This window comes from Ovis aries, chromosome 25 (genome assembly GCF_016772045.2).
Source record: "Ovis aries strain OAR_USU_Benz2616 breed Rambouillet chromosome 25, ARS-UI_Ramb_v3.0, whole genome shotgun sequence".
Taxonomy (NCBI): Eukaryota; Metazoa; Chordata; class Mammalia; order Artiodactyla; family Bovidae; genus Ovis; species Ovis aries.
Window position 1 is genome coordinate 38,224,685 of NC_056078.1, and position 27,966 is coordinate 38,252,650.

The window sequence follows — 27,966 nt, forward strand, 5'->3', positions numbered from 1 at the left end:
AACACTGCTATGAGGAGGACAAGAGCTAATCTATGCAAAGCACCTGCCGCAGCTTTGTTTCTGCTGATGTGAGCTCAGGAGGCAGGTGCTATTCTTAGCTGTACATGAGGGCATTTGAGGACAGCTGATGGTCCCCATGCTAAAGCATCATACCCAGAGGGGAGGGCTTCTTCTGCTCATCCTGACTTCCAGGATGTTTTACACCCTCTGATGGGCCTGGAAACCTCTCCTGGGTACTAGGAGAACAGAGGAGAGTGGGCCAGTTTGAAGTGGAGGAGGGTGGGCAGACTCCACATCTGTGACCCTTGCAGCCCTGCAGCCTGCGTTTGAGCATCCACCTGCCCAGTGAGTTAGGAATCAGTGAGAATGCCCCTCAGAGCATCTGTGGGACTCTGTATTCAATGGCTGCCCCCAGAGCCCAACTGGCCAAGTATGGCAAGAACTGGGGAGGAGCCACGCTGTCCCAGTTCTCTGGGGGCTGCAGGAATTCTGTTACTCTGAGGACTGGAAGCTTTTTCAAAATTATTATTAATTTTTATTGGAGTATATTTGATTTACACTGCTGTGTTAGGTTTGGCTGTACAGCCAAGTGAATCAATTATACATATACATAAAAGCATGTATGTATATGTAAAAATTTTTTAAGATTCTTTTCCCATATGGGTCGTTACTGAGTACTGATTAGAGTTCCCTTGTGCTATATGGTAGATCCTTATGAGCTACTTTCTTTATATATAGTAGTGTGTATATGTCAATCCCAATCTCCCAGTTTATCCCTCCCCCACCATGAAGACTAGAAGCTTTGAGAAAATCCAGGTCAGCCCACCCAGCACGGATGTTGGCAGGCAGTCATGCATCCCCGACAGTCTTCAAAGGCCGCAAGCACAGGAGGATGGACGGGGAGGACGGGGAGGATGTCATGTGACGACTAAGGCAAATCACTGCCGTGTGGACACAGGGAGGATCCCTTAGGAGATTCAGAGAAGTAACTGGGGAGGGGCAGTGCTCAGAAGGTCTTAGTTTCTAGAATGCAGCGGCAATGGCTTAAGTACCCATAACTTGAACAATAAAGTAAGTGACCTTACTTTATATCAGTAATCTCGTGATGTTGGTGATGTTATAAAATTGTACAAATGCACCTCTTTGGCTTAGTGAGGTCCAGTCATTCATTTATTAATCAATACTTTACCGAATCCTTTTTTAGTGACACATGTCTGAATATACATATCACCTGTCTCAGGCCCTCTTCTAGGTGTTAGGGATACAGGCTCTAACAAGCAAAAATAAAAGAGAAAAAGGACAAAACACTTCTCTCAGGTTCCTAACTACATATACCTAAGACTAGCAATGGCTTCCGGAGAAGGCAATGGCACCCCACTCCAGTACTCTTGCCTGGAAAATCCCATGGACGGAGGAGCCTGGTGGGCTGCAGTCCATGGGGTCGTGAAGAGTCGGACACGACTGAGCGACTTCCCTTTCACTTTTCCCTTTCCTGCATTGGAGAAGGAAATGGCAACCCACTCCAGTGTTCTTGCCTGGAGAATCCCAGGGATGGGGGAGCCTGGTGGGCTGCCGTCTATGGGGTCGCACAGAGTCGGACACAACTGAAGTGACTTAGCAGCAGCAGCAGCAGCAGCAGCAGCAGCAATGGCTTCACTCTAAAAGCAAGTAGCCCTACTTACAAATGTCTGCTGCATCAAAGGCACTTAACTTAAAATGACACAGTCTAAGCTCTAAACAAATTCCCAAGAGCATGACAATTGAATCTAAAACTCCTGCCTCTTTGAAACATTATTTACACAGAACACTACTTAAACATTCATTAAACAGAATGTGAATTAAATTAAAAGATGCTTGCTCCTTGGAAGGAAAGCTATGACAAACCTCTGCTAAGTCACTTCAGTCGTGTCCGACTCTGTGCGACCCCAGAGGGCAGCCCACCAGGCTCCCCCATCCCTGGGATTCTCTAGGCAAGAACACTGGAGTGGGTTGCCATTTCTTTCTCCAATGCAGGAAAGTGAAAAGTGAAAGTGAAGTTGCTCAGTCGTGCCCGACCCTCAGCGACCCCATGGACTATAGCCTTCCAGGCTCCTCCGTCCATGGGATTTTCCAGGCAAGAGTACTGGAGTGGGGTGCCATTGCCTTCTCCAATGACAAACCTAGACAGCATATTAAGAAGCATAGATCTCACTTTGCCAACAGAGGTCCATATTGTCAAGGTTACGGTTTTTCCAGTAGTCATGTACAGATGTGAGAGTTAGACCACAAAGAAGGATGAGTGCTGAAGAATGGATGCTTTTGAACTGTGGTGCTGGACAAGACTCTTGAGAGTCCCTTGGACTGCAGAGAGAGCAAACCAGTGAATCCTAAGGGAAATCAGTCCTGAATATTCATTGGGAGGACTGTTGCTGAAGCTGAAGCTCCAATACTTTGACCACCTGATGTGAAGAGCTGACTGTTCAGAAAACACTTGGATACTGAGGAAGATAGAAGGCAAAAGGAGAAGGGGGAAACAGAGGATGAGATGGTTAGATAGCATCACCAATTCAATAGACATTAATTTGAGCAAACTTCGTGAAACACTGGAGGTCAGAGGAGCCTGGCGTGCTGCAGTCCATGGGGTCGCAAAGAGTTGAACACAACTGAGCAACTGAACAACAGAATGTGAAGAATATTAGCATAGATATTCTGTCATTATGTGTGTATCAGTTCAGTTCAATTGCTCAGTCATGTCCGACTCTTTGCAACCCCATGGACTGCAGCACGCCAGGCTTCCCTGTCCATTACCAACTCCTGGACACTACTCAAACTCATGTCCAGCATTGTTGGTGATGCCATCCAACCACCTCATTCTCTGCTGTCCCCCTCTTCTCCCGCCTTCAATCTTTCCCAGCATCAGGGTCTTTTCCAATGAGTTGGTTCTTCACATCAGGTGGCCAAAGTGTGGGGGTTTCAGTTTCAGCATCAGTCCTTCCAATGAATATTCAGGACTGAATATATATATATAGTGTGTGTATATATATGTATGATCTGAGCCACAGTCAGCTCCTGGTCTTGTTTTTGTTGACTGTATAGAGCTTCTCATCTTTGGCTGCAAAGAATATAATCAATCTGATTTCAGTGTTGACCTTCTGGTGATGTCCATGTGTAGAGTCTTCTCTTGTGTTGTTGGAAGAAGGTGTTTGCTATGACCAGTGCATTTTCTTGGCAAAACTCTATTAATCTTTGCCCTGCTTCATTCCGCCTTCCAAGGCCAAATTTGCCTGTTACTCCAGGTGTTTCTTGACTTTCTACTTTTGCATTCCAGTCCCCTATAATGAAAAGGACATCTTTGTTAGGTGTTAGTTCTAAAAGGTCTTGTAGGTCTTCATAGAACCGTTCAACTTCAGCTTCTTCAGCGTTACTGGCTGGGGCATAGACTTGGATAACTGTGATGTTGAATGGTTTGCCTTGGAGACGAACCGAGATCATTCTGTCATTTTGAGATTGCATCCAAGTACTGCATTTCAGACTCTTTTGTTGACCATGATGGCTACTCCATTTCTTCTAAGGGATTCCTGCCCACAGTAGTAGATATAATGGTCATCTGAGTTAAATTCACCCATTCCAGTCCATTTTAGTTCGCTGATTCCTAGAATGTCGACGTTCACTCTTGCCATCTCTTGTTTGACCACTTCCAATTTGCCTTGATTCATGGACCTGACATTCCAGGTTCCTATGCAATATTGCTCTTTACAGCATGGGACCTTGCTTCTATCACCAGTCACATCCACAGCTGGGTATTGTTTTTGCTTTGGCTCCATCCCTTCATTCTTTCTGGAGTTATTTCTCCACTGATCTCCAGTAGCATATTGGGCACCTACTGACCTGGGGAGTTCCTCTTTTCAGTATCCCTATCATATGTATTTCAGTATCCTATCATATGTATCCTATATATGTATTTCTACATATACACACATATGTAAACTTAGTAAGATCTGATGTTCCTAATGACCAGTGTCTGCAAAGTCAGTCAAAGAAAACACAAATGGACATGGATGCCTTAAATGGTGATAACATTTATTGAGGGCTTACTGTGTGCTAGACATTGTTCTGAGAACTTTACATGTAAAAATTCATATAATCATCTGGACAACTCTATGCAGTAGTTACTATTATTATCTCCACTTTACATCTGAGGAAATTAAGGCACAAGGAAAATAGAGTCACGAAGCCAGTAAGAAGCAAAGCCAAAATTTAAGCCCAGGAACCTGGGCTGCAGAGTCAATGCTATTGGCAAACCATAATGCCTAATCAGTCTGAGTAACGCACATCTTTACTCTAGGATTTTTTAAGGGAAAGTTTAAGGGACAGATTCTCAGAATTCCTCTGTGGACTGTGTTCCCTTGCCCCAAATTCCCAAGTTCACAGTTTCAGCTGAGCACGACCCCTGCTCAGGACATGCTCCTGACTCTCGCTTCCTACACGTCTCTTCTACTCCCCTTTCCCTCCTCCTGCCCCTCTGTCCACGCCCACCACGAAGGTTTCATTGCCAGAAGTGGAGGTCACAGCATCCACTCCTGCCTTCACTTTGGCCCCAGGCCCCTTCATGAAGGCTGCGACGCCCACCCTCCAAGAACTGTGGATGGCCTTTGATCCTATGGAATGAAGTACCTGGAGGCCAGTGGAAGTACATTCTTGTCCTGCTCCAACAACTTTATCATGGGAAATTTCTATAAACAAATTCTCCCTTATATAACATACATGTGTGTGTTGTTTGTATACATATGTGCATATATATACATATATATAAAACTATATACATATCATTCAAAAATGGATGTTCTTTGGTGTGATAATGGCATTGTGAGTGTGTATTTTTGAACCTTCTTTATCTGTTAGGGATAATACTAAAATATTCACAGGTAAGCTGTGAAGCTTTGTATCTGCCACAAACACTCCAGTTAAAAAAAACTGTTGAGGGACTTCCCTGGTGGTCAAGTGGTTAAGACTTCACCTTCCAATGCAGGGGGTGCGGGTTCGATCCCTCTTCAAGGAGCTACGATCTTACCTGCTTTGTGGCAAAAAAAAAAAAAAAAACCCAAAACATAAAACAGAAGCATTATTGTGACAAATTCAATAAAGATTTTAAAAATGGTCCACATCAAAAAAAAAAAATCAACAACTGTTAAGAGCAAGGACTAGATGAAACAAGACTGCAAAATGCTAAAAAAAAAATTTTTTTTGAAGCTGACCGAAGGGGAGGAACAAGAGTGTCTCTACTTTTGAAATTTTCCATAAAACACTTCTTGCTCAGAAGAAAATCAATGAGAATTAACAGAACAATTTGTTTGATATGAGAGCTGTCTTCAATTTCTAAAAATTCATTACAACCAAAATTGATTATCAGCACAGTCCAGGGGTTGGATGAGTCCAGTAGTTTCAGCAAGAAAGGTCAGTCTCTGCCCCAAGAGCTTGCAAGCAACAAAAACATCGCACATCCTGTTCTATTCCTTATTTCTTTTCCATAGGCATGGAAAGTCCAGGAAGGCTACTTGGAGGAAGGACATGATAGTTAAGATAGACCTGGAAGGAACTCGGAAGGAAGGTAGGAAGGAGTGAGGGAGAAAATATTTCTGGGGACGTCACAAGAAGGCCAGCTTACCCTCAGACCTTCAGAAGGTTTTCCTGTCACAAGCTGGAGAAGCTGTGAAGACATAGATGTGAGTTTAAACCCTGGGAAAGACCTCCATCATCAGAGTTGCCTGGAGGGACAGTGAGCCATCCCTGGGTTTCATGGGGACCCCCACCCATGTGAGTGTAGATAAGAAGAAACAATCACCTCTCAGGAGTTTAAAGGAGGGCTTGAAACATTGACTGGAAACAGGAGTAGGCATTATATCCTTATTCATGTGAAAAACATTTGTCCTACTCAGCACTGAGATACTAGGAAGACAGGGCTGAGCAAATAAGCCTGTTATCTCACAGTCTCAAGAAAATAGGTGGGAATCAGGATCATGTAATAGTAACAACAATAATAATAGTCATATGATTTTATAGAGATTCTTTTCCTTCCGGATATGGCTCCCAGAAACCATATGACTTTGGTTTCCAACAATCACTAGACATGAGCCCCGGGCTGTAGCCAGTGCCCTGTTCCTTAGTGCTGGTGATGCCAGGCTCTCAGGAGCACCAAGGACTGCTCTGCGGGACACAGACACCCACCCATGGAGACTCACATCACCCACCAGCTCTCGTTTCACCCCAAAAGGCAGCTTTTTCAGAACATCAGACTCAGGTGGTTATAACTTCCTGAACTTCTGCTTCCTCACCTGTAATAAGGGGTAGCAGCCTACCTTTCTCCAGTGGGATAACATATGTGAAATGTATTATGTGTTAATGTTCCATGTAAACATATAAATGTTATACAATTATTTACATACAAAATAACACGTATTAATCTCCAGTCACCACGGATAATAAAATTATTAATTGGACGAAGCTCCTTTGGCATCAGTTCCATGAAGGTAAGAAAGACTGTCTCCACGACCGTTGCGTGAAGTTCAGAGCCTGGAACTGAGTCGGTGCTCAGTAAACACTTGCTGAATAAATGGCTCGAGCCAAGTTGAGCCGCCGCAGAGAATTAGTTTAAGGGCTGGAGGTCCACACCAGCCCTCCCCGGTGGTCATCTCCCTCTCCGGCTCTCTGCTCGTCCCCCTCCCGCTCAGCACCTCCGGGCTGCAGGCCGTCCTCGCAGACGGCGGTGTGGTCTCTGTAGGGGTCGTCCCTGAGCTCTGGGACCGCGAGGGGGCACCTGGGGGCTTTCCTGCGGCGAAGACACCGGCGCGGGCCCCACGCCCGGCAGCTGCAGGGCGCCTGGGCCGCGCAGGCGTAGGCGCCCACAGGCACCGCCAGCAGCACGGCGCACAGGATCACCGTGGTGTGCAGCAGGCGCTCTCGTCCCTCCAGCCCGCCGTCGTCTCGGCCGGTCACAAAGACCACACACCGGCCCTGGCGCGGAGGCTGCCCCCCCAGGCTAAGGCAGACCTCGTATTTTGTGCCAGGGAGGAGATCATCCACCGTGTACGTGTTGATTCCCGGGCCGACGTGGACCACCTTCTTCCTGAAGGCTTCATCCGACGCAATGTAGAGCGTGAACCACTTCTCAGGAGTGTCCGCCGCCGCGAACCACTCCAGCAGGATCCCGTGCACCGTCTGCTTGACCACCCGCAGGTCAACATAGGCGCTGCTCTCTGAGGGGGAGAAAAGAGAACGCGGTGCGGGCAGGGCCTGGGCGGGCTGGACGCCGAGGGAGATGACCACGGTACTCACGCCAATGGAGTTGGAGGCCATGCAGGTATAATTGCCTCTGTCTACCAGGTGGGCAGCAGGGATGACCAGCTCAGACAGAGTAGCATCTTCTGCAGTAAACGAGGTCAACACTGGGTGGAGAGAGAACAAAACAACTCCAGTAGACACTTCTCTGATAAACAGTCAGCTGGAGGGTGTCCAGCAATGCTAGTGTGTGTTTTTATTTTCATTTTTCTGGTGGGGGGGGGGATGTTTGTTGTTGTTGTTAAAGTGGTGGTGACCATTTATTGAGCATGTGTTTGGTGCCAGGTTTTTGCCTCTTGGGCTTCCCTTGCAGCTCAATGGGTAAAGAATCTGCCTGCAATGCAGGAGACCTGGGTGCGATGCCTGGTTTGGGAAGATCCCCTGGAGAAGGGAAAGGTTATCCACTCCAGTATTCTAGCCTAGAGAATTCCACGGACTGTGTAGTCCATGGGGTCGTAAAGAGTCAGACACAACTGAGTGACTTTCACTCACTCACTCTTGCCTCTCAGCAACCCTGTAAGGTAAGTATCCAATTTTTACACATGGGAAGTTGAGGACTAGAGTGACTAAGCAACTTGTCCATCATTAGAATTGTTCAGAGTCATCGATTGATCTGGAACCTTGTTCTTCTGTGTATGAAGATCACACTCTTTCAGCTTCACTAGCTCCTCCTACCAACCGACTTTAGCCTTGCCAAGCTATCCCCTGGTTTCTAGGAGATCTCTAACAATAGTGTGACTGTACAGTATCATGAGCTTCAGGAAGTGCCTTTTTACTTTGCAGAGGTAGAGAGGCTCAGAGCCTGGAGCCAAATGCCTGGAATCTATCCCTGACTAAGTAAATGGTCTTGCATTTACTTAGTAAATTAGTAAAATCCATGTACTAAGTAAGTAGAGTTGCTTAGATTCTCTTGGCTTCAGTTTCCTCACCAGTAAAATGGGATGATAGTAGTACTCACTCCATAAGTTTGACAGTAAGTGCTCAGTAAGTGTTAGCTGTTACTATTATTGAGAGAATGGATTGAACATGATACCCAAGAGACAGATGATAAAGCATCACAAAGATAACATCTGGATGTACCTCCCACTCTCAAAGAAGCTACAACAACAAATGCTGTATTTCTCCTTCACTGGTACTTAACCTTGAGCCAATAAGATGTAATCAAAATGATAGGACAAAGTCAAAATTTCAGTTAATTAGGTTTTTTTTCCAGAGTTTTGCCACCATGTATAATATCTGAGTGACTGTATTTCTCCTGTTTTACTTAGATATTCCCAGCTGTCTTCTAGATAGTGTCAAGATTCTTCCAGAAAGGCCATCCCTGGCTTCATGATGTGCTCCAAACCTGCAGGGTCAACATTAAAGATGCCTTCTGCTGAGGTATGAAAGCAGAGCCTGAACTTCAGGAAATGAAAGACAGGTTCGAATCCCAGCAGTGGGACCCCTAGAGGTCTCTCCCTGGGTCCCAGTATTGCAACTTCAAGCCAATACGGTCTGATCAACATAGTGGTAGGAAGTGTGAAATTCACTCAATACCTAGGACTTCCCAACCTTGCTTGGTAAGAGGTAGCTGAAGGTTAGGGAATGAGAGCGTGAAGAAACACTTGTTAAAATAAATGCTCTCAGGGTCTCCCCTGGTCTAATTGAATCAAATCTCCAAAGAGAGGTCTGAAAATATTATTTCAAACAAGAACCTCAGATGAGTTAGCTCAGAAAAGTTTAAGAAATAAGTAATAAGTTACCTCTAGACTCAGTTCTAGTCAGAAATTCTATGATTTAAAAATACTCAGTATAGTATTTTGCATCTAGAAGGCTTTCAAAGAATATATGTGTTCATATACAATTCTATAATATTTATACAGTATGTTAAGTCAACTAATATATATTTATGTCTTACATACTGTATGCAACATATATATATGTAAGCCACAAATACATATGTAATATATATAATTATACCTTACATCTCATAGAGATCTATATGCAACATGTATATAAATATATTATTATATACACCTGTGTGTAAAAATATAAATATCATATTGCTAGATCTGCATGCAACAAATATATAAACACATTAGTGTATACATATAGTATTTACATCATACGTCCTATAGAGATCTGTATGCAACCATTTAAAATACTGCCAATAGTAGAGCACTATCTTGGCATTCTTTCTGTCGTGGTGAGTATAATTCAAGCCTGTCCCAATCTTACTTGCACCCCTCCACATGATTGACCCAGTTTAGAACTTCTCTTCTGAAGACAGGGTTGCTACAGAACTCCCCAGCCCCCCAGATACGTGGAGAGGGTGCATGGACTTACCATCAAATTCCCTCCATGTGCTCAGAGGATAAGTCCAGGCAATAGTTGGTGAGGGGCTAGCCTGTGCCAAGCATCGCAGGGTCACATTCTGTCCCACCTGGACGCTGACATTGGCACTCGGGGTTGAAATCTGAGGCTTCCTGCAAACACTGAGCTCCGTTTCGTGAAAAAGTTGCCCTGCCTTGAAGAGAGGACCTCGGCACATGAGATAGGGATTCACCAGGATGACTGGAAGGCTGATGGACTTGATAAACTGGACAAGTCCTCTTAGGCGACAATCACATAACCAGGGGTTGTCGTGTAGTGCCAGCACCATGCTGGAGAGAATCTCAGCCTCATGGCCAGACTGCTGGTGTTTTTGGTAGGCTGGCCAGTTCAAGAAGACATTCTTGGATACAACTGTCAGTCTATTGGAGGATAGGTCAAGGTAGGTCAGGTTGACCAAGAACTGAAGAGCCAGTTCAGGAAGCGCATCAATCCTGTTGTGTTTGAGGTCCAAGACCCTCAGGAGCGGGGTGGCACGGAATGCTGTCCATGGTACTGAACGGAGTTTGTTCCCCTCCAGTCTCAGCTCTTTCAGTTCTGACAGGTGCTCCAGGGCTCCTAGGTGGATCACAGTGACATTGTTAAAATTGAGCCAAAGGTACTCCAAAGTGCGCATGTTGATGAAAAACCCTCGAGGCAGTTCAAATATGGGTGAGTTTTCAATTCTCACTTGCTTGAACTCTTCAGGAAGGTTCCTTGGGATCTCTCCCAAAGAGATAGATACGCACTTCAGAGTCCTGTACAAAACAACAGAACAGCTTTGAGATGAACATCAAGAGTCTGGGAAGTAGGATCAGGGTCATCCTGGTATTAGATGTATGAATTAGAAAGAAAAAAATGCAATTCACTTGAGTTAGACCCATTCTGGTAAAAATGCAGAGTTTATAAAACTTCAGCACCAACTAAACCAACTAAAGTGAGTTTCAAAGAGATTTTGCTGATGTCCTGCCAAATCTTGGCCTGCTCCCACACCACATCATCCCAAAGAAAACCCACTCCCCTACAACCTTCTGGGATCTTGCTAGCCCAGCGCACCTGCCGAAACTCTCCTCTGAGCAGGCACATCCTGGCAGACAGGATGGCTGAGCCGCATGTGAATCCAGAAAGACCAGAACTAGCAGGAAATAGTGAGGAACTGAAGCCATAGCCTTCTGTAAGAAACTACCTTATGAGTTTTTTAAATAAGTACAGTCCAAGCCTCCAAGTGGCAAATCCTATTATTGGTAATCCATAATGATGTAGGTCAGCACAGCAACAGCAAAGCCCTTGGATGCCCTGAGGTCTGTTATGGCCCAGATCACAAGCTCAGTAAGAACCCAGAAGAGGGAGCTATTTCTCCTAACTAGATGGAAAATTCACTTTCTGGCTCTTGAGCCCAGAGAGCAAACTCTCAGGCAGATGTCTAATTCAGTCCTGATACCGCCGCCCCTCAGTCTCATACGAAAAGATCAGAGAAACAAGCAAGGAGTGCTTTCCTGAGCACCATGGTTCAGGTGGTTGGGCCAGAATCCATCTAAAATTCATCGATCACAATTGGCTCCTGAAACCCAGAACTTTCAACCAGTCTCTAAATGCAAATTCAGATGATGGCTGACAAAGTAATTTTAGAACCACTCTTATCAGTGGCAACATCTCCAGCATGTGGTGGATTCATTTGTCTTGTGAGTTAAGACAGCGTCACCTGCTGCTTGGATGACCAGAATCAGAGAAGCATCATGGTACAGAGGTTAAACCACAAGATTGTTGCTTTCTGATTAAATCAAAGCACGTTTCTTATCCTGAATCACATAACTTATCCTGAATGCAGTGTATCTCACATGTTAAATTTTTTTAAGTGAGATTCTATGTGATTCTGGATACTTTGCCATTCTTCATTCATTCAATAAATATAAATTGGTCATCTGCTCTAAGCCACACCCTTGCTAGATGCAAGGAATGTTGTGGCTAGCAAGATTGCTGTGAATCTGGTCCCATGAGGCCTTCTCTCTAGCTTATGCTTCCTAATCTTGAAATCTTTGAAAAGTGAATTTCTCTGTGCAAAGTGAGAAAATTAACACTTTTTAGTGTTTCTAGGAAATACTAAGATTATGCAAAATAAAGTATCTAACATATAGTAGGTACCCAATAAAATTTAATTCACCTCCCACACCAATAGACTCTTGAAGACAGTCACTTTCTTTTACCTGGGGTACTATTACTTCTGATGACTATCAAAATTCCACGGGTTCCCCTAAGATTCATGATATATATTATACCCTATAAAAGACCTCAGGGAAGAAAATCCGCTTAGTAGCTAACCAGTGATGGGGAAATGGGTCACCAACTAAGCTGATTACATCCCAGGCTTTCCATCCAAGCCAAATATATTTGCTGGAGTTTCCAGACAACCTAACTCTACAATATGGCTAGACAGCTGGACTTCCTCTCCAGGTTAAAAAAATTGGAAAGGAAGGAGAGTGCCGTGGGCACAAAGCTGTGGCCGACAAGGAGAGGTGCTGCCCAGACACCCTTTGAGGAATGAATCAGCGCTTGCATGCCCTTCCCAAGGCAGCCTCACGCAGAGACTGATGTGGGGGCACAAGGACCTGGCCGGTTTGGCATGATGGGGGACAACTCCGATGGGTGGTTTTCATTCCAGAGTTCCCTAGCAGGCTGGTCAAGATTTTGTCAGGCTTGCTTTGTGGGAAAATGTGATTCAATCCACGGGTATCACAAATGACCAGTGAGTTCTTTTCTCATCCCAAAATAAAAATGCCGAAAGAGCCCTACATCCCCTACAACTTCTTCTCTGTTCATCCCATCTAGCTTTCTTAAAAGAATCCTGCTCAACTCAGCCTTCCAGCGGTCTGCCAGGAGCTTGAGGAGAACGCCCACTGGCATGTCCTCTCTGAACTCAGCCAGGTCTCCTTCGCACTGCCACTTCTCCTCTCCTGACTCCTTCATCTTTCCTTATCTGATGTTTGGTCATGCGGAGCAGCTGTGCTGTTGGCTAGAAGACTAAACTCAAGAGATGGAACAACAAAGAGAAGGGATCTGAGAATGCTACACTTCCATCTCCCTTCTGGCAGGATGCACTTAGGAACTTGTCTCTTAGGATTCTTAGTAGAGACGGGGTCACAGGAGAGGAGTCACTCGATATTTGTGAAATAATTAGATATAAATGGCTTCTGGGCAGTAGCAGATTTCCTGTCTATTCAACTGGAAAAAAGTCACTCCAACATGACCAAAATTTTTATATATATATATTTTTATTTATTTGGCTCTGCTGCATCCTAGCTGTGGCATGCAGAATCTTTAGTTTTGGCACGTGAACTCTTAATTGCAGCACGTGGGATCTAGTTTCCTGATCAGGGATCCAACCTGGGCCCCCTTCATTGAGAGCATGATGTCCCTAGACCACGAGGGAAGTCTCATGACCAGAACTTTGGAAGAGCTCAGACTGAGAACTAGGCAACCGAGGACGAGGGAGCAGATGTGCTATCGTTTCTCTTTCTGCAGCTGATGTTTTTCCTTCATTCCTCCACCCGCTCCAACCACATCTGAGATGGTCCTCTAGGCTCCCCTTGCTCTGGGGCATGCCTGTGACAGACACACAGAAGACTATGTCCCTAGGCCCTCTTGAAATAGGTGGGCTACATGACCAATATTCACGCCAATGAAATGGAGGAAATAATGTTTCAAAAGTCCCTCCATGAATTCTCCAAGTTCTCTTTTCTCTTGTTGGAACAAGTGTTGCCATTCCAGGCGGTAGAGCCTTCATCAACCTGTGTTCCTGGGTGAATAAGAGAGCAGGACCCTTTCTCCATCCTTATTTCCCACTCACTCAAGTAGACTCCATGAGAGCAGGAATGTTTCTGTTAAGTCATTGATATCTGGGAGCTATTAGCACAGCATAAGCCTAAGCTATCCTGACTACAATGTCCTTATAAGCAAATAAAATATGCTCAAATACTTGTAAATTGATTTCTGTCTCTCTTGGATTAAAAGTTTCCAGTTCTAGTCTTCTAAACACACTGCTGAGTCTCTTGATTAATAGCCTAGTTTAATAACCACATCCACTTTCCAGGATTAAATTTCACTTGTCTGCCTTTTAGTACCCTGTAAGGTTTCAAGTCTACACCAAGTGACCTACCATGTAGATCAGGAGGAATATAACCATGCTGCATTAAAAAAAAAAAAAAAAGACATCATGGAGATGTCATGATTCCAGCCAAGCTCCAAACAAGGCTTCCTAGGGCCACATGCTGTGGGATCACCATAGTACAGGCTGGTCTTCAGCATCTGGGAGATTGGAAATTCTTTTCCCAAGACTCTAAGAAGACATTAGGTTTTCAGGGACTGACTTATACTAACCAGATTTATGTACCAACAGACTAATATATAAACAGGACATCATTTTATTTTTTACAATGTGAATGTGTTTTTTCCCAACGATTTGAATATTCACGAGCACAATCCAGGATGATTCTTCTCCACAAGAGCAAATCAAGGAAGACAGAAGACACACAGAGAGGCTGACAGAAGACACACAGAGAGGCTGACAGAAGACACACAGAGAGGCTGACAGAAGGGTCCTGGGAGGCTGACCATCTTGGGAGCCATTCCATTCAGGCCACTAAGGTAGGTTTTCGTGAATCTCTGGGAAGTTGAATCTTTTTTCGCTGTTTTTCACACACACACGTGCACGCGGAGGGCACATACACACATAATATTGGATAAATACTAACAGGATTTTGCTTTCAAGTTCCTGATTTTTCTTCAAACAGGGTTCAATAAAACTGAGTACATGTTAGCTGGGCCAGTAATTGTTCAATCTTGACGGGCTCAGTCACTGAGAGAAAACATCTTTATCATTCCAACAGATGGCTGCTTTAATCTACCATACTTACATTTGTTCTGATTTGGGGAGTGCCTGTCAGTCTCATACATTAAACAATCAGAGTTGAATCTCGAGTCTCATAAGGCATTGCAGAATGCCTTTACACATCTAGATTGAGGGGGAGCCCAATTCAGCCTGCCACCTGTTTTTGTAAATAACGTTTTCTTTGAACTCATCCGTGCTGATTAACTTGCATATCGTCTGAGACTGCTTTCACACTCAAGAGATGAGTAGCAGCAACAGAGCTTAAAATATCTCGTATCTGGCTTTCTTTACAGGAAAAAAAAAAATGTTTGCTGACCTATGATATAGACAGCAGCTTCATCATCTTTTTTTTTTAATTTTTAGCTTCATCATCTTCTAACCAAATAATTTCTCTCACCAATAGCAACGGTTCTCAAATTATAGTCAGTGGGACCCTCCAGGGGATGGGCAGGAAATACACATGTATGAAAATCCCATGTTTGTGTGCACTGGTGCTCTCAAGGTTCTGACCCCAGGTCTCACTTAGATTGAGAAAAACCCATTTCCATAGCAAACCTGCTATGAGTCACGTTGCAGAGATTAACACTGAATAAAGACCCTCCGCCTGGCCAGAACATTATCAAGCATTCAGATCCTCCAAGAAAATTTATCACTGTCCTCTATAAATTATTCAGCTCTCTGGGCTTCAGTTTTCTTGTCTGTTAAGTCAAATAGCCCAGGCTTCAAAACAGGTTATTTCGAAGATCAAAATGAGAGAAAACAAGAAAATAAGTTGTAAGGTCATCCCTTGTAAGGTCTTCTGTAAATGTCACAGGAAGTAGTTTAGAAATGATTGCATCACATTGGTTTTTATATTCAGCAAATATTAAAGACAATACAGGGTCTCAGATGACACTAACAAAATAGCTTCCTTGCATCACTTGCTGTCCCCAGTTTCAAAAAGCTGTCCCATCACTTGCTTTCCTCAGTTGTCACCCAAAGGCCTTGGCACCAAACACCTTGGGTGTGCTCTTCATTAGAAGACAGTCCTACAGACAAGACAGAATGCTGGTCCTTCTGCTGGGGACATTTGCCTCCTCCTGTGCAGAGACCGCATCTCAGAGGTTTCCAACCTTTAAGCAAACTGAACAGGAATCCTCCTTTGAAGTGGCTTATGGAGTGACCCAGGAGGCTCTGAGACACCTTCAGGAGCTCAGGTAAGTTTCAGTTAGAATCACAAAGAGTGCTACATAGGGACAGAAGTGAGCTGTGTGCCAGACAGTGGGGTGTACCATGCCACCTGCCTCAGAGGATCTCTCATATCCCTTCAGTCTCACATTCTAAGTAAATGAGCAGTAGTCTTATGGGCATCATCCAAACCTCTAGAATTTACTAAAAATCAGATGATTAGAATCCATGAGTGTCCACAGTGAGGGCATGGTGTTTGTCTCTGTATGTGTATGTGTGTGACTATACAAATGTGGAAAATGGATAAAGAGATTAAATGTGAGTGCCTACAAGCTAGCATAAATGTAGTCAAGATGCAGACAGGAAGCAGTGAGGACTAGCAACTCTGGAAGCAAGTGTGTGGTCCGAATGCTAGAGCTGCCTCTTTTAGCTGTGTACTTGTGAGCAACATAAGTTAGATCACTGCTCAACAAAGTTTGTCCTGCCCCACCATTGCCTCTGTGGGAGAACTGTCCCTTTCTGCCCTGTTGAAAGCTTAGTTTTGGCCATGAGACTCACTTTGGCAGACAGAATATGGGCAGAAATAGCAGTGTTAAGGAGCTTAAGAGGTATTGTATGTTTTTGCTCATTTCTCTATCATTTGACATCTCCATGAAAGAAGCCTCCTCCAGATAGCCACTGACTCTCCATCCTGGGCCCCAAATAGGACATGGGGAGCAGAGCCACCCCAATCAAGCCACCAGCCTGTAGACTGTGTGAAAATAAGTGCTTGTTGCCTTGTACCACTGCAATTTTGCCTTTATTTGTTACGCAGCAAAAAGCGATACAGGCAAGTTACTTACTCCCTCTGTTCCTTCTCCAGGAAAGCTAGGAGAAGGGCGGTGCCTGCTGCAAAGGACTGTCATAAGAATTAAATGCATTAATATATAAAGCACTTAGAACACTTCCTGGCACATAGTAAGTGCTTTTATAAGTGTTAATTGTTGTAGTTGTGTGTAAATGTAAGAGGAAGCAGGTACCCGGGTAGGTAAGAGTGGGTGAGCATGGACTCAGGTGTCAGAGTGAGCGTGTGGGAGGAGAAGAAGGGAAGTAGGCGCAGGGGTGTAGGCAGCTGTGTGCAGGCAGGGGAAAGCACGGCCCTCAGCAGAAGTACTCGTTGATCCGTCTGCTGGCCCTGATGCCCACGGCCTGAGAGTCCAGGCTGGAGCGAGCAGAGAGGAGTCTATCGGCCTCACTGAGGCTGTGCTGGGACAGGTCCTCCGAGCCGTCCTCGCTGTGGCCCAGCCTCTCCAGGTTGACGTAGGCACCCGTGGCCTCGGCGGAGCCCCCGGCGCCGCACTTGCGCCAGCGCCTCCGGAGGGCACCGCAGCAGACCAGCAGCGTGAGCGGCAGGGCGATGACGGCGGCCACGCTGATCACCACCACGTTGATGAGCCGCTGGGTGGCCTCGGCGTCCACCACCTCGTCGGTGGAGAAGATGACGCACTGCTCCTTGCGGGGCACCAGGCCCCGCACGCAGACGCACGCCACGTACTTGGCCTTGGGCACCAGCCCGCGGATGGTGACGCTGCTCTTCCCGGGCGGCACCAGCACCCGCCGCATGTCGCGCTGCCCGAAGACCGCGTAGAGCACGCTGAAGGCAGTTGTGTTCCCAGCCCGGGGGGCCTTCCACACCAAGGTCACGCTCTGGTAAGTGTCCCCCACCACCTTGAGGGAGCTCACCGTCTGGGCCTCCTGGGAGCCGGCCGGCGCGTCCGAGTGCTCTTCGGGGGCTCTCATCTGGAAGTGCTGGAGGAGCAGCTGCTCCTTCGCGTCGGGCACGGGGGGCCCGGTGGCCGGGACGCCAGGCTCGGGGACGTGGGGAACGTGTCTGGCCACCATCTTGTTATACGCGGCAGCTTCCGCCCCCTCGCCCGTCCTTGCCCACCGCGCCCCTGGGCCCCCACTGCGTTCCGTGGACGGCTGGGGCTCCGTGACGACCAGGGAGATGAGCGTCTCAGAGGCTCCCAGGAAGTTCTTGGCCTGACAGATGTAGTCTCCTGAGTCCAGGTGGGACACGGCAGGCAGGCCCAGTAGAGTCCAGCTCGTGCCGTCACTGGAGACTTCCTGGTGCACTGCAAGGGGGAACAGGGACACATGACCGAGAAGGAACAGCTCCATCTGCCCCAAGCCTATTTCCACCCAAGTTCACAGCGCCTGGATTGTGTACATTCTGCCCAACACCCGAGAAAAGACTGGGCCTTATTGAACTTTTCTTAGATTGGCCAAGGGAATGGAGATCAGCTGGGATTAAATTTGGGGAGACCCAGACTGGGGCATGGACTTCCCTGGTGGCTCAGACGGTAAAAGCGTCTGCCTACAATGCGGGAGACCTGGGTTCGATCCCTGGGTTGGGAACATCTGCCCTGGAGAAGGAAATGGCAGCCCACTCCAGTACTCTTGCCTGAAAAATCCCATGGACAGACCAGAGGAGCTTGGTAGGCTACAGCATGAGGTCGCAAAGAGTTGGACTCGACTGAGTGACTTCACGTTCACTTTTCAGACTGGGGCAGAGTGTAAGAATGATCAGCCATCTAGATCTGAGATGTTCCAGTGCTGTCTTTCAGGGGCCTGAGTTCTGCAGAGCTGACCCCTCAGAGGCAGTGGGCTGATGTTTTGGGGATGGGGGTTTGGGTGACCTCAGGCAGAGGCCCAGCTGCAAGCGCTCTGCACACCCCTGCCCAGGCCCACTGCCACTTCCACCAATGCATCTCCAACTTTTCTGCTTTAGGTGAGTGGAACTCCTGCACAGTTTTGTTGGTACATTTATTTCAAACCGACAGTCCTAGAACAACACTTGCCAACCTAGTTAAGGGAAACAGAAGAAAGCTGGCAGGGGTGGGAGGTGTTCAGGTCAGAGGCCAAAAAATGATGCCTCCTCAATGGCACCCCACTCCAGTACTCTTGCCTGGAAAATCCCATGGATGGAGGAGCCTGGTAGGCTGTAGTCCATGGGATCGCTGAGAGTTGGACATGACCTGGTGACTTCACTTCTACTTTTCACTTTCATGCATTGGAGAAGGAAATGGCAACCCGCTCCAGTCCTCTTGCCTGGAAAATCCCATGGATGGAGGAGCCTGGTGGGCTGCAGTCAATGGGATCGCTGAGAGTTGGACATAACTCAGTGACTTCACTTCTACTTTTCACTTTCATGCATTGGAGAAGGAAATGGCAACCCACTCCAGTGCTCTTGCCTGGAGAATCCCAGGGATGGGGGAACCTGGTGGGCTGCCGTCTATGGGGTCGCACAGAGTCGGACACGACTGAAGCGACTTAGCAGCAGCAGCAGTAGCCATCCTCTTTCTGCATGTAGGTGGGCTGTGACTCCTGCAAACCCCTTCCCCCTACTCAGTGCCAGGGATGAACCATCTCTGTGTACACAGCAAAAAGGGCACAGCTAAGGAGTCCCAGTTCCTCCTTGTTTGAGCTGTGTGGTGTAGACCAAGCATTTAGCCCCTCAGGGCCTCAATTTACTTATATGCAAAATAGAAGGATAATCAGGTTGTTCTTTAAAGTTCAGTGACATTATATACGTAATACATTTAACACATGAAGAACTCAGTAGATGGTAACTCTTAGCATTAATTACTCCTAGTGATACTGGCTTCATATTCACAACGTAGAAACTTACTGTAAATATTAAATACACTAAGAGAGCACTTTCTACCCCAAAGCCAGTGTTTTGTTCTGCTGGAGTGGGCCCCGAGCTGGCGGAATATGACAGAACAGGTTGAGTGCCACTATCATCATTGAAGCCACTGCCCCCATGCCCACCCCTGGGTGGAGCCCTCCAACTCCATTCAGACAGGATGGGAGTAAAGAGCCTTCCTTAGCCCTCCTCCTGGGAACCCTGAACCCCCTCCCCACCTGTGTGGGCTGTTGACACACATCCTAGTCTAGGATCTCAGCACAGTGGTCCCTGTAAGTCACATACCTGTGCCATTGAGGGGGTGCCCATTGGCCCTACTCCAGCTCATCTCTGGCCCGGGGACCCCAGTGGCCCCACAACGTAGCAATACTGTGCTGCCCAAAGGCGACCTGATGCTGGTCATCCCCGGACGGAGCTCCGGACTCTGGCACTTCCTGAGTTCCAGCTGGCTGAAGACCACTCCAGCCAGGCTACGTGGGCTGGCACACTTCAGCCTGGCCTCTATGAAAGCCACGTTTGGAGCCCAGCCTTCTAGGAAATGGACCAGGTCGTAGAGTCGGCAGTCGCACACCCAGGGGTTGTCCTGAAGCCCTGCAGGGGTGAGAGGGAAGGCAAGAGGTAAGCCCAAGGTATTCAGATCCCCAGGTCCAGCGCCCCTGGTATGTCATGAGCTCAGAGTCAGCAGAACCGACCTCCAGGCCCAGCTCCTTGCCTCACTAGCTATACAGCCTTTAAGTCTGGTTCTTCATCTAGAATGACAGCATTAGGAATTCCCTGGCAGTCCAGTGGTTAAGGCCCCATGCTTTCAATGCAGGGGACATGGGTTCAATCCCTGGCGGGGAACTAAGGTCCCACATGCCACACAGTGTGGCCAAAAATTTTTTATAATAAATAAAATAAAATAGAATGATAGCATTACTCCCTTTTCTGGGTGGCTATAAATATAAATAAAGGTAAGTCATATAAAGCACTGGGTGAGTGGGACAGCATCACGCATGGACCCAGGAGCCCGGCAGGCTACAGTTCATAGCATCCCAAAGAGTCAGACACAACCGGAGTGACTTAACACGCACGTGTAAGCAGGACAGCGCATGGACAAACCTGGCAGTCGCCACTGCCACTGTTGGACTGGTCCTCTCAGGCCACTGGCCAGGCAGTGGGCATTTCCGCAAAACCTGAAATATGCCAAAACCTATTTCTAGAAATGCTTCATGACCCCGGCCCTTGACACCTGTCCCCCGAGTATAAGTGTACTTTCAGCATCATTCCAGCAAAGAGGGTGGATGTTCTGAGCCATGGTCCCTTTGACACAGGCTCAAAAAGACAAGAGTGAGGATGACAGGAAATCAAATCCTATGTTATATCCTCAGCCCTGTTTACCTTAAAATTGAGCATCTTTATAGAGCTGAAGGCAGGTCACTGCACCCACCCTATCAAAGCACCACCAGTATATAGAGAGGTATCATGTGTCCCCAATCTTAAAACACAATTCCTTTTCATATGTTTAAATTTCTCAAATACAAAATGAATCATTTAATGTGATGTCCTTCTGTCCTCCCCTGATTGTTATTGAATTCTATAGTGTCTAACCAATAGCATATAATATATTTACATGGATGTATTTGATATGTTGGGAGGGGAAAATGTCAAGGGTTGGGGACGGTGAATTCAGACCTGCTTGTATATCCATGACTCTGCGGTCCTTTAGAGCACTGGTTAGAAGGCACTAGTTTATTTCCCACCCTCAACCCCATTGCATCCTGGTGACTGCTATCCTGTGTCACTGGTTAAGTGCATTTTATGATAATCTGCATCCCAAGAGTCATCACTGCCCAGCTCTGGTAATCAGCTCTCTGACTTCACTTGTTACAACAGAATCCCCAAAGAATAAATACAAATGGCAAAGTGCAAGGACAGTGAAACTTTCACCAGTCAGATTGGCAAAAGTTGAACATTCTGACCACTGTGATCGTTAGCCTCGTGCAGGAAAAGCTGTCCATCCGTCTTGCTCACTGCTGTATGCTCACAGCTAGAATGGAGCCCACACATTGGCTGGCTGAGTTACTCAGATAACCTTGCTGAGTACACATACGCATGGGTGGGGGCGGGTAAGAACTGGCACTTTAGAGACCAGAGTCGATATGAAAACATCTAACTTGTGCACCCCATGGACCCAGAAATGCCACTTCTCTCTTCCTATTCTAGAGAAACACTTGTCTCCGTGCGCAAGGAAGCATTGTCAAGAATGCTCTCTGCAGCACCACAGGTGTTAACAAAATAGGGGAAACAATCTAAAGGCCTGTAAAAGGAGGAATGGCCAGATAAACTGCAGTATAACTGTTTGATGGGCTTCCTCCCTGGCTCAGTGGCAAGGAATCTGCCTGCAATACAGGAGACTCGGCAGGAGCCTTGGGCTTGACCCCTGAGTCGGAAGATCCCCAGGAGAAGGAAATGGCAACTTGTTTGGAGAATTCCATGGACAGAGGAGCCTGGCGGGCTACAGTCCAGGGGGTTGCAGAGTGTTGGACACGACTAGCAACTAAACAGCAACAATAATAACTTTAAGATGGAATATTATGCCAAAGTTTAAAAAAATGAAGTTGATCCATTTGTGGTAACTTACAAAGACCTCCAAGACATTGCTGGGTGGAAAAGTGCTGTTTTTTACATATAATATGATGAAATATTCCTAAAGTTTCTATGTACGTGTATTTATATTTATGCATGTGTATGTAAATATATTGTAGAAAGGAGGGAACATGCAAATAAACATAACAGTGGCTACCTTTTAGGAGCGGGAGAAGGGATTATAAGCAGAAGAGGCCACTATATATATATACATATATATATATATATATACACACACACACACATATATATTTAGTTCAGTTCAGTCACTCAGTCGTGTCTGACTCTTTGCGACCCCATGAACTGCAGCACACCAGGCCTCCGTCTTCATCACCAACTCCCGGAGCCCACCCAAACTCATGTCCATTGAGTCAGGGATGCCATCTAACCATCTCATCCTCTGTCGTCCCCTTCTCCTCCTGCCCTCAATCTTTCCCAGCATCAGGGCCTTTTCCAGTGAGTCAGCTCTTCGCATCAGGTGGCCAAAGTATTGGAGTTTCAGCTTCAACATCAGTCCTTCCAATGAACACCCAGGACTGATCTCCTTTAAGATGGACTGGTTGGATCTCCTTGCAGTCCAAGGCACCCTCAAGAGTCTTCTCCAACACTATAGTTCAAAAGCATCAATTCTTCAGTGCTCAACTTTCTTTATATATTTAAAGGGCATTCAAATTTGATTTTCAAATAATTTCTTTCCATGTAAATACTACCCTATACAGTGTTCTTTACTAGGTAAGAAAGTCTGTAAAATACATAGAGTTGGAATGGGGTTTGCTGTTCCCTGCCCCACTTCCAGGAAAGTGAGGTGTCTAAATTTTCCCTGTTTGAGAGACATTCCCTGGCCTCAGGGCGGGAGCTGCCCTGAACCACTCTAAGATTGCTCCAGCCCCCAATGCTGGACCCTACATAAGCCAAAGCATGTTTAGGGGACATCTGTCTCTCTGATGATACTCCTCACCCACTCCCCACCACCCACTCTCCAGGACTCCAGCAGGGTTCCCCAGCCTTCCTGGGACAAGGGGAAAGTTCAGAGCTGCGATGTGAACTGAAGCGGTCTAGCTAGGAGCTTGGGCTCCAAACCCTACCTTGTCAATGTGTGCCTCTTAAGAGATGCCATTTCTTACCTAGGACCAACCTGGCATGGTGACCGGGAAGGAAGGGCCCAGTGTGCAGGTGGATCCAAGTGGTGAGCAGCTCCTGCGGGAGCCTCAGCAGCTGGTTGCTGGAGAGGTCGAGGAAAGTGAGGTTCCCCAGGAAGCGCGCGGCCTCCGGCGGCACAGCAGAGAGGCGGTTCGCCTGCAGGTCCAACAGCCGCAGCTGGGGGGCGTCCCTGAGCGCCGCCCAGGGGAAGGCTGCCAGGCGGTTCCCGGGCATGCGCAGCTCGCGCAGGCGGCGCAGGCCCCTGAGCATCAGGGCACTGAGCTCGCAAAGGGCGTTGTAGGGCAGCCACAGCTGCTCCAGGCGGCTCAGCGTCTTGAAGGCTTCCCCGGGCACCCTGCGAATGGCTGTCCGCTCCAGGCGCAGTTTGGAGGTGTCCGGAGGGACAGATGCTGGGGGCAGAGTCATGTCCGGGTCGTTGCACACCACTGTCCTGGACACAGAAATGGGAGTATTTGAGCAAAGGTTCTGTGGAGTGGGCCCAGTCACCTGCCTGAAGGTTCTCAAGCTTGAATCGCTACGTCCCCTTACAGCCCATACCTCCTGCAGCGCACGAAGAATGAACAGTATTTAGAAATCCTGAGGCTGTCTTGTGTACTGTCAAATTGCATCTGTGAATTGAAAGAGTTTCTTTGTTAAATTATAGCTTAGTTTGTGATTGCATTGCCTTTTCTTCATTAAGATGTGTGTGTGTGTGTGTGTGTGTGTGTGTGTGTGTGTGTGTATAGATAGATAGAAATGGCATCAGATGTGGAAGCCATACAAGAGATGCCTCAAGACCCTGCTGACTCTGAGGGACCTTGAGATGATCAAGGTGTTTAAAGGCTGGAACTTTGCAGTCTCACAGGTAGATTCACCTCTGGGCTCTTTCTTTGCTTGCTGGCTGTGTGCCCCTGAGTATGTTATATAACCTCTCTTTTCCTCAGTTTCTCCAGAATAATAGACTCCTCCTCAGAGGGTAGTTTTGGGGATTTAAGTGAGGTCATATGTGTACCAACTCTGCAATACCTGTTACCTGTAGAAACCCAGTTTCTGTGGACCGGTGGTGTGAGTCTCTGCATCTAGCACTGCAAGTACGTCAGGTCAGTCTGACCAGCTCCTTCCCATGCGCCTTCTGCCCAGTGACTTCTTAAACCTCATTCTACCAAGTTTGACCCTAAAGCAGAGGATAGAGAGATAGCAGGAGGCAGTCCCCACTCTGGAGGAGCCTCCAGTTCAGGACTCTGCTATACACTGTCACTGAGAGCACCACCCCCATGTATGGTGAAAGGGAAAGATGCTTAAGAGAATAAAACTCAGAGGCTGGGCCTGAGGGACCCAGCCCTTGTGCAGCCCCAGTTTCATCCGGAGGAGGACATCTCTGCTCACACTGCAGGAGGTGGGCGGTGGGGGTGGGGTATTGTTATGCTAAGAGAGGTTGTACTCTTATCATCCTCCCAGCACCACACACACACACACACACACACACACACACACAGGCTCCACCAGCATCCTTCAGCTTAACTCACATACAGTACTCAAAAGTCAGCCGGGCTTAGCTAGTTATTGTCAATGTGCCCACAAAAGGCCCAGTTACTTCCACTCACTCATATTCATCCTTCAGATGTACATGGAACTCCTACTGAGCGATGAGTACAGTGGAAATTCAGAACATCAGATTCACAGCCCCTGTCCCCATACAGCTTATAATTTAGCAAAGAAAGAAAAAAAGCATTGGAGGCAATGATATCTTCAGGGACAATAGAAGCTTGGGTGTTGCAGGGAGGTAGGTCTGGATGTAGGTAGAGGAAGGGAGTTGATGGAGAACATGTGCTGGAAGGTGGAGAAAACAGTCAAGGAAGGGATGAAAGAAACCAATAAGAGCCCAGTGCAGGCCAACACCATGGCTCCTGGTGGGGTGAAAAGGCACAAAGGACATGGGCACATCTTTCCAGGTGCCCAGACTCACCCTCCCCCAGGAAACCACAGGGACCTGTAAGGGCACACAATCTTTTCATGATCGGGGAGCACGGAGCACAGGCAGGCCCACCAGGCGCTCGGATGTAAAAACTGGGCCCTCCAAGAGGCCCGAAGGCATCTGAGATGCCAAAGCAGCCTTGGTCTGACTGTGCCATCTGTGCCTGTGCCCACTGGGGACCTCAGGATCCTCTACAGCCTTTCAAGGCCTCATGTCCCCTCATAAGACACTATGCAGGTGGCCTGGTGCCTATTAGATGTGGGACTTCTGGGCAGGTAGAATCCATGGTGAGCGCTCTGGCTTTAGAGGAAGCAAGACTCTTGAGAGTCCCTTGGACTGCAAGGAGATCCAGCCAGTCCATCCTAAAGGAGATCAGTCCTGGGTGTTCATTGGAAGGACTGATGTTGAAGCTGAAACTCCAATACTTTGGCCACCTGATGCGAAGAGCTGACTCATTTGAAAAGACCCAGATGCTGGGAAAGATTGAGGGAGAGAGGAGAAGGGGACGACAGAGGATGAGATGGTTGGATGGCATCCCTGACTCAATGGACATGGGTTTGGGTGGACTCTGGGAGTTAGTGATGGACAGGGAGGCCGGGCATGCTGTGGTTCATGGGGTCATAGAGTCGGACACGACTGAGCGACTGAACTGAACTGAACGTTGGCTGACTTTAGGGGCCCTGGAAACTGCCCTTGGAATTCCATTTTCCATCCTAAAGCCAGCTTGCTATCAGAAGCCTTCCTTGGTCCCTGCACAGCCGCATCACCAGGTAAGAAGGGCTCTAGAAGTAAAGGGAAGCTCTGAGTTCTAGGACCAGCTCTGCCACTGATGCTGTGTGGCTTTGCGCCCTGGGCTCTCTGTAGGTTGCAAGGGAGGCTCTCTGTCACCCTGGCCACACTGTTCTTGTGTGCTGATTCACTTCAGTCACGTCTGACCCTTTGCAATCCCATGGACTGTAGCTGCCAGGCCCCTCTGTCCTAGAGATTTTCCAGGCAAGAATAATAGAGTGGGTTACCATTCCCTTCTCCAGAGGATCTTCCTGACCCAGAGATTGAACCAGCATCTCTTATGTCCCCTGCATTGGCAGGCAGGTTCTTTATCACTAGCGCCACCTGGGAAGCCCCTGTCCTTGGTCATAAGATATTTCCTGGCCTGCTTAGGGCTCAGCCCTGACTTCCCTTGGGGAGAAAATCCTTACCTCTGATGATCCATTTGAGTTGGAGCATCACAGACTTGGGCCGAATATGGAGCTCTTCCTGTTCTTCAGACCACATGGGGTGTCCTTTCTTGGGGGTGCCTCTCCATTCTTTACCTCCCATCACACCTAATCAGCCGGACACCCACTGGTAAGATCATTGGAAGAGCTGTACTGATAACATCGCTGCCCTGATCAGAAACCATCAGTGGCTCCCAACCCTCATCTAAGACAAGGGAGAAAGGGAGGATGAAATTCCAGAAGGTTAGAAAGATGATAAGAAAGACCCTAAGCCAAGGACTGAAATCCTTGAGCAAAGTGGGAAATGCAGCAGTTGTTAATAGAGTGCTGAAGAGGTCAGAGAAAAGATAGTTTAAAGATTGCCAAAGAGAGACAGGCAATGAGCCCCAGGGGAAGAGCAAGTGTCCACAAACCACGGAGGCCTTGAGAACATTCCAGGAGGGGGCAGAGGAGAGGGTGGACGTGCTCTCCAGGCTCAGATAGAAGATGGGAAAAGTCAAAGAAGAGGCTGAGGATGGAAGGGTCCTTGCTTGCAATGGAATGGGCACTCCTGGCCTTTCTGAGAGCCCACAGAATGGGGTCAAGCCTGGATAAGTGGGCCAGAGGGGACCCTAAGTGGGAAAAGCATGAGGGAGCAGGTTGTCCCATCGCGGGTGGGGTGGTAAATACCTGGGATATGATCGGGTACCCCCAGGAAGTGAGGAAAGAGAATTGAAGAGTCCTGGGGAAGAAGGAGCTGGGGAGATAGCAAAGGGATAATCGGGGGCAGGAAGGAAGGAGAAGAAACAAGTGACGGGGAGATTTCCTGTGCCCTGAAGGAGGGTTCTTCTCTCAGGATCCTGGCAGAAGATTCAGGAAGGATTTCCTGGAGCTGGCACCCCTGTGCCCCACCCCTGCCCCCTGTGTATAGATACCTGGTACCCCACCCCATCTCCAGGGTAGAGGCACAACCTGCTGACTGGAAGAAAATGAGGCACAGACCAGCCCATAAGACCCTTGGATCTTGGTGACCAGGGAGATGGAGAGTTCACCCAGCTGTGGTCCTAGGGCCTGCATCCAAGCCCTCCCAGCCCAGACTAGCTAGGAGAGCCTCGGCGGCTGAGCTACCCACCCCGCACACCTGGTGCCATACCTGGCTTTGCTGCCATCGCTCAGGACGTGGAGGCTGCAGCTGCATTGAGAGGGGCAGGCGCCCTGGGCCTGTGGGGGCCCTCCGAGGGCCAGGAGCCAGAGCATGCCCACCGCCACCCTCATGCCTCCTGGCTCCTCTGTAGCCCGGGCAAGGGCCTGTCCGTCACTGCTCTGTCCTGCCGGCCCAGCAAACCCACCAGCTGCCTACTGCTCATCGTCTACCCACACCCCCACTTGAAGCCATCGGATAAACACAGACAGGCTGGGGATTAGGGAGGGGAGCCCTGGCCACAGCACTCAGCAGCTTATTGCTTCCTGGAATCACCCAGTCCTGAAGATGGGGGTGGGGGATCCCCTTTCACGGCAGCAACCACAGCACACAGGGCACAGCCAGAGGTGGGCGGTCACCCAGAGGGGCAGGTGGCTGCAAAGCCACTGCATGCCAGCCAAGCTATGACTGCACAGACCCCGC

At 47.8% G+C, this 27,966-nt stretch overlaps 2 protein-coding genes across 2 annotated transcripts; both read right to left on the minus strand.

Annotated features, from left to right (window-relative positions):
- Positions 1 to 6,627: 6,627 nt before the first annotated feature.
- LRIT2 (leucine rich repeat, Ig-like and transmembrane domains 2) lies at positions 6,628 to 10,852 on the minus strand. The gene is made up of 3 exons (XM_027962281.3): positions 10,720 to 10,852; positions 9,640 to 10,421; positions 6,628 to 7,421 (listed from the first exon to the last, which is right to left on the minus strand). The coding sequence occupies exons 1-3, from the start codon at positions 10,827 to 10,829 to the stop codon at positions 6,628 to 6,630; spliced, it is 1,686 nt and encodes a 561-aa protein (XP_027818082.2). The 5' UTR covers positions 10,830 to 10,852.
- Positions 10,853 to 14,065: 3,213 nt separating this feature from the next.
- On the minus strand, positions 14,066 to 27,718 carry LRIT1 (leucine rich repeat, Ig-like and transmembrane domains 1). Its single transcript, XM_015104311.4, has 4 exons — positions 27,496 to 27,718; positions 23,156 to 23,622; positions 19,689 to 19,994; positions 14,066 to 17,829 (listed from the first exon to the last, which is right to left on the minus strand). Exons 1-4 carry the CDS (start codon positions 27,615 to 27,617, stop codon positions 16,856 to 16,858), a joined length of 1,869 nt encoding a protein of 622 aa, XP_014959797.3. The 5' UTR covers positions 27,618 to 27,718; the 3' UTR covers positions 14,066 to 16,855.
- Positions 27,719 to 27,966: the final 248 nt, after the last annotated feature.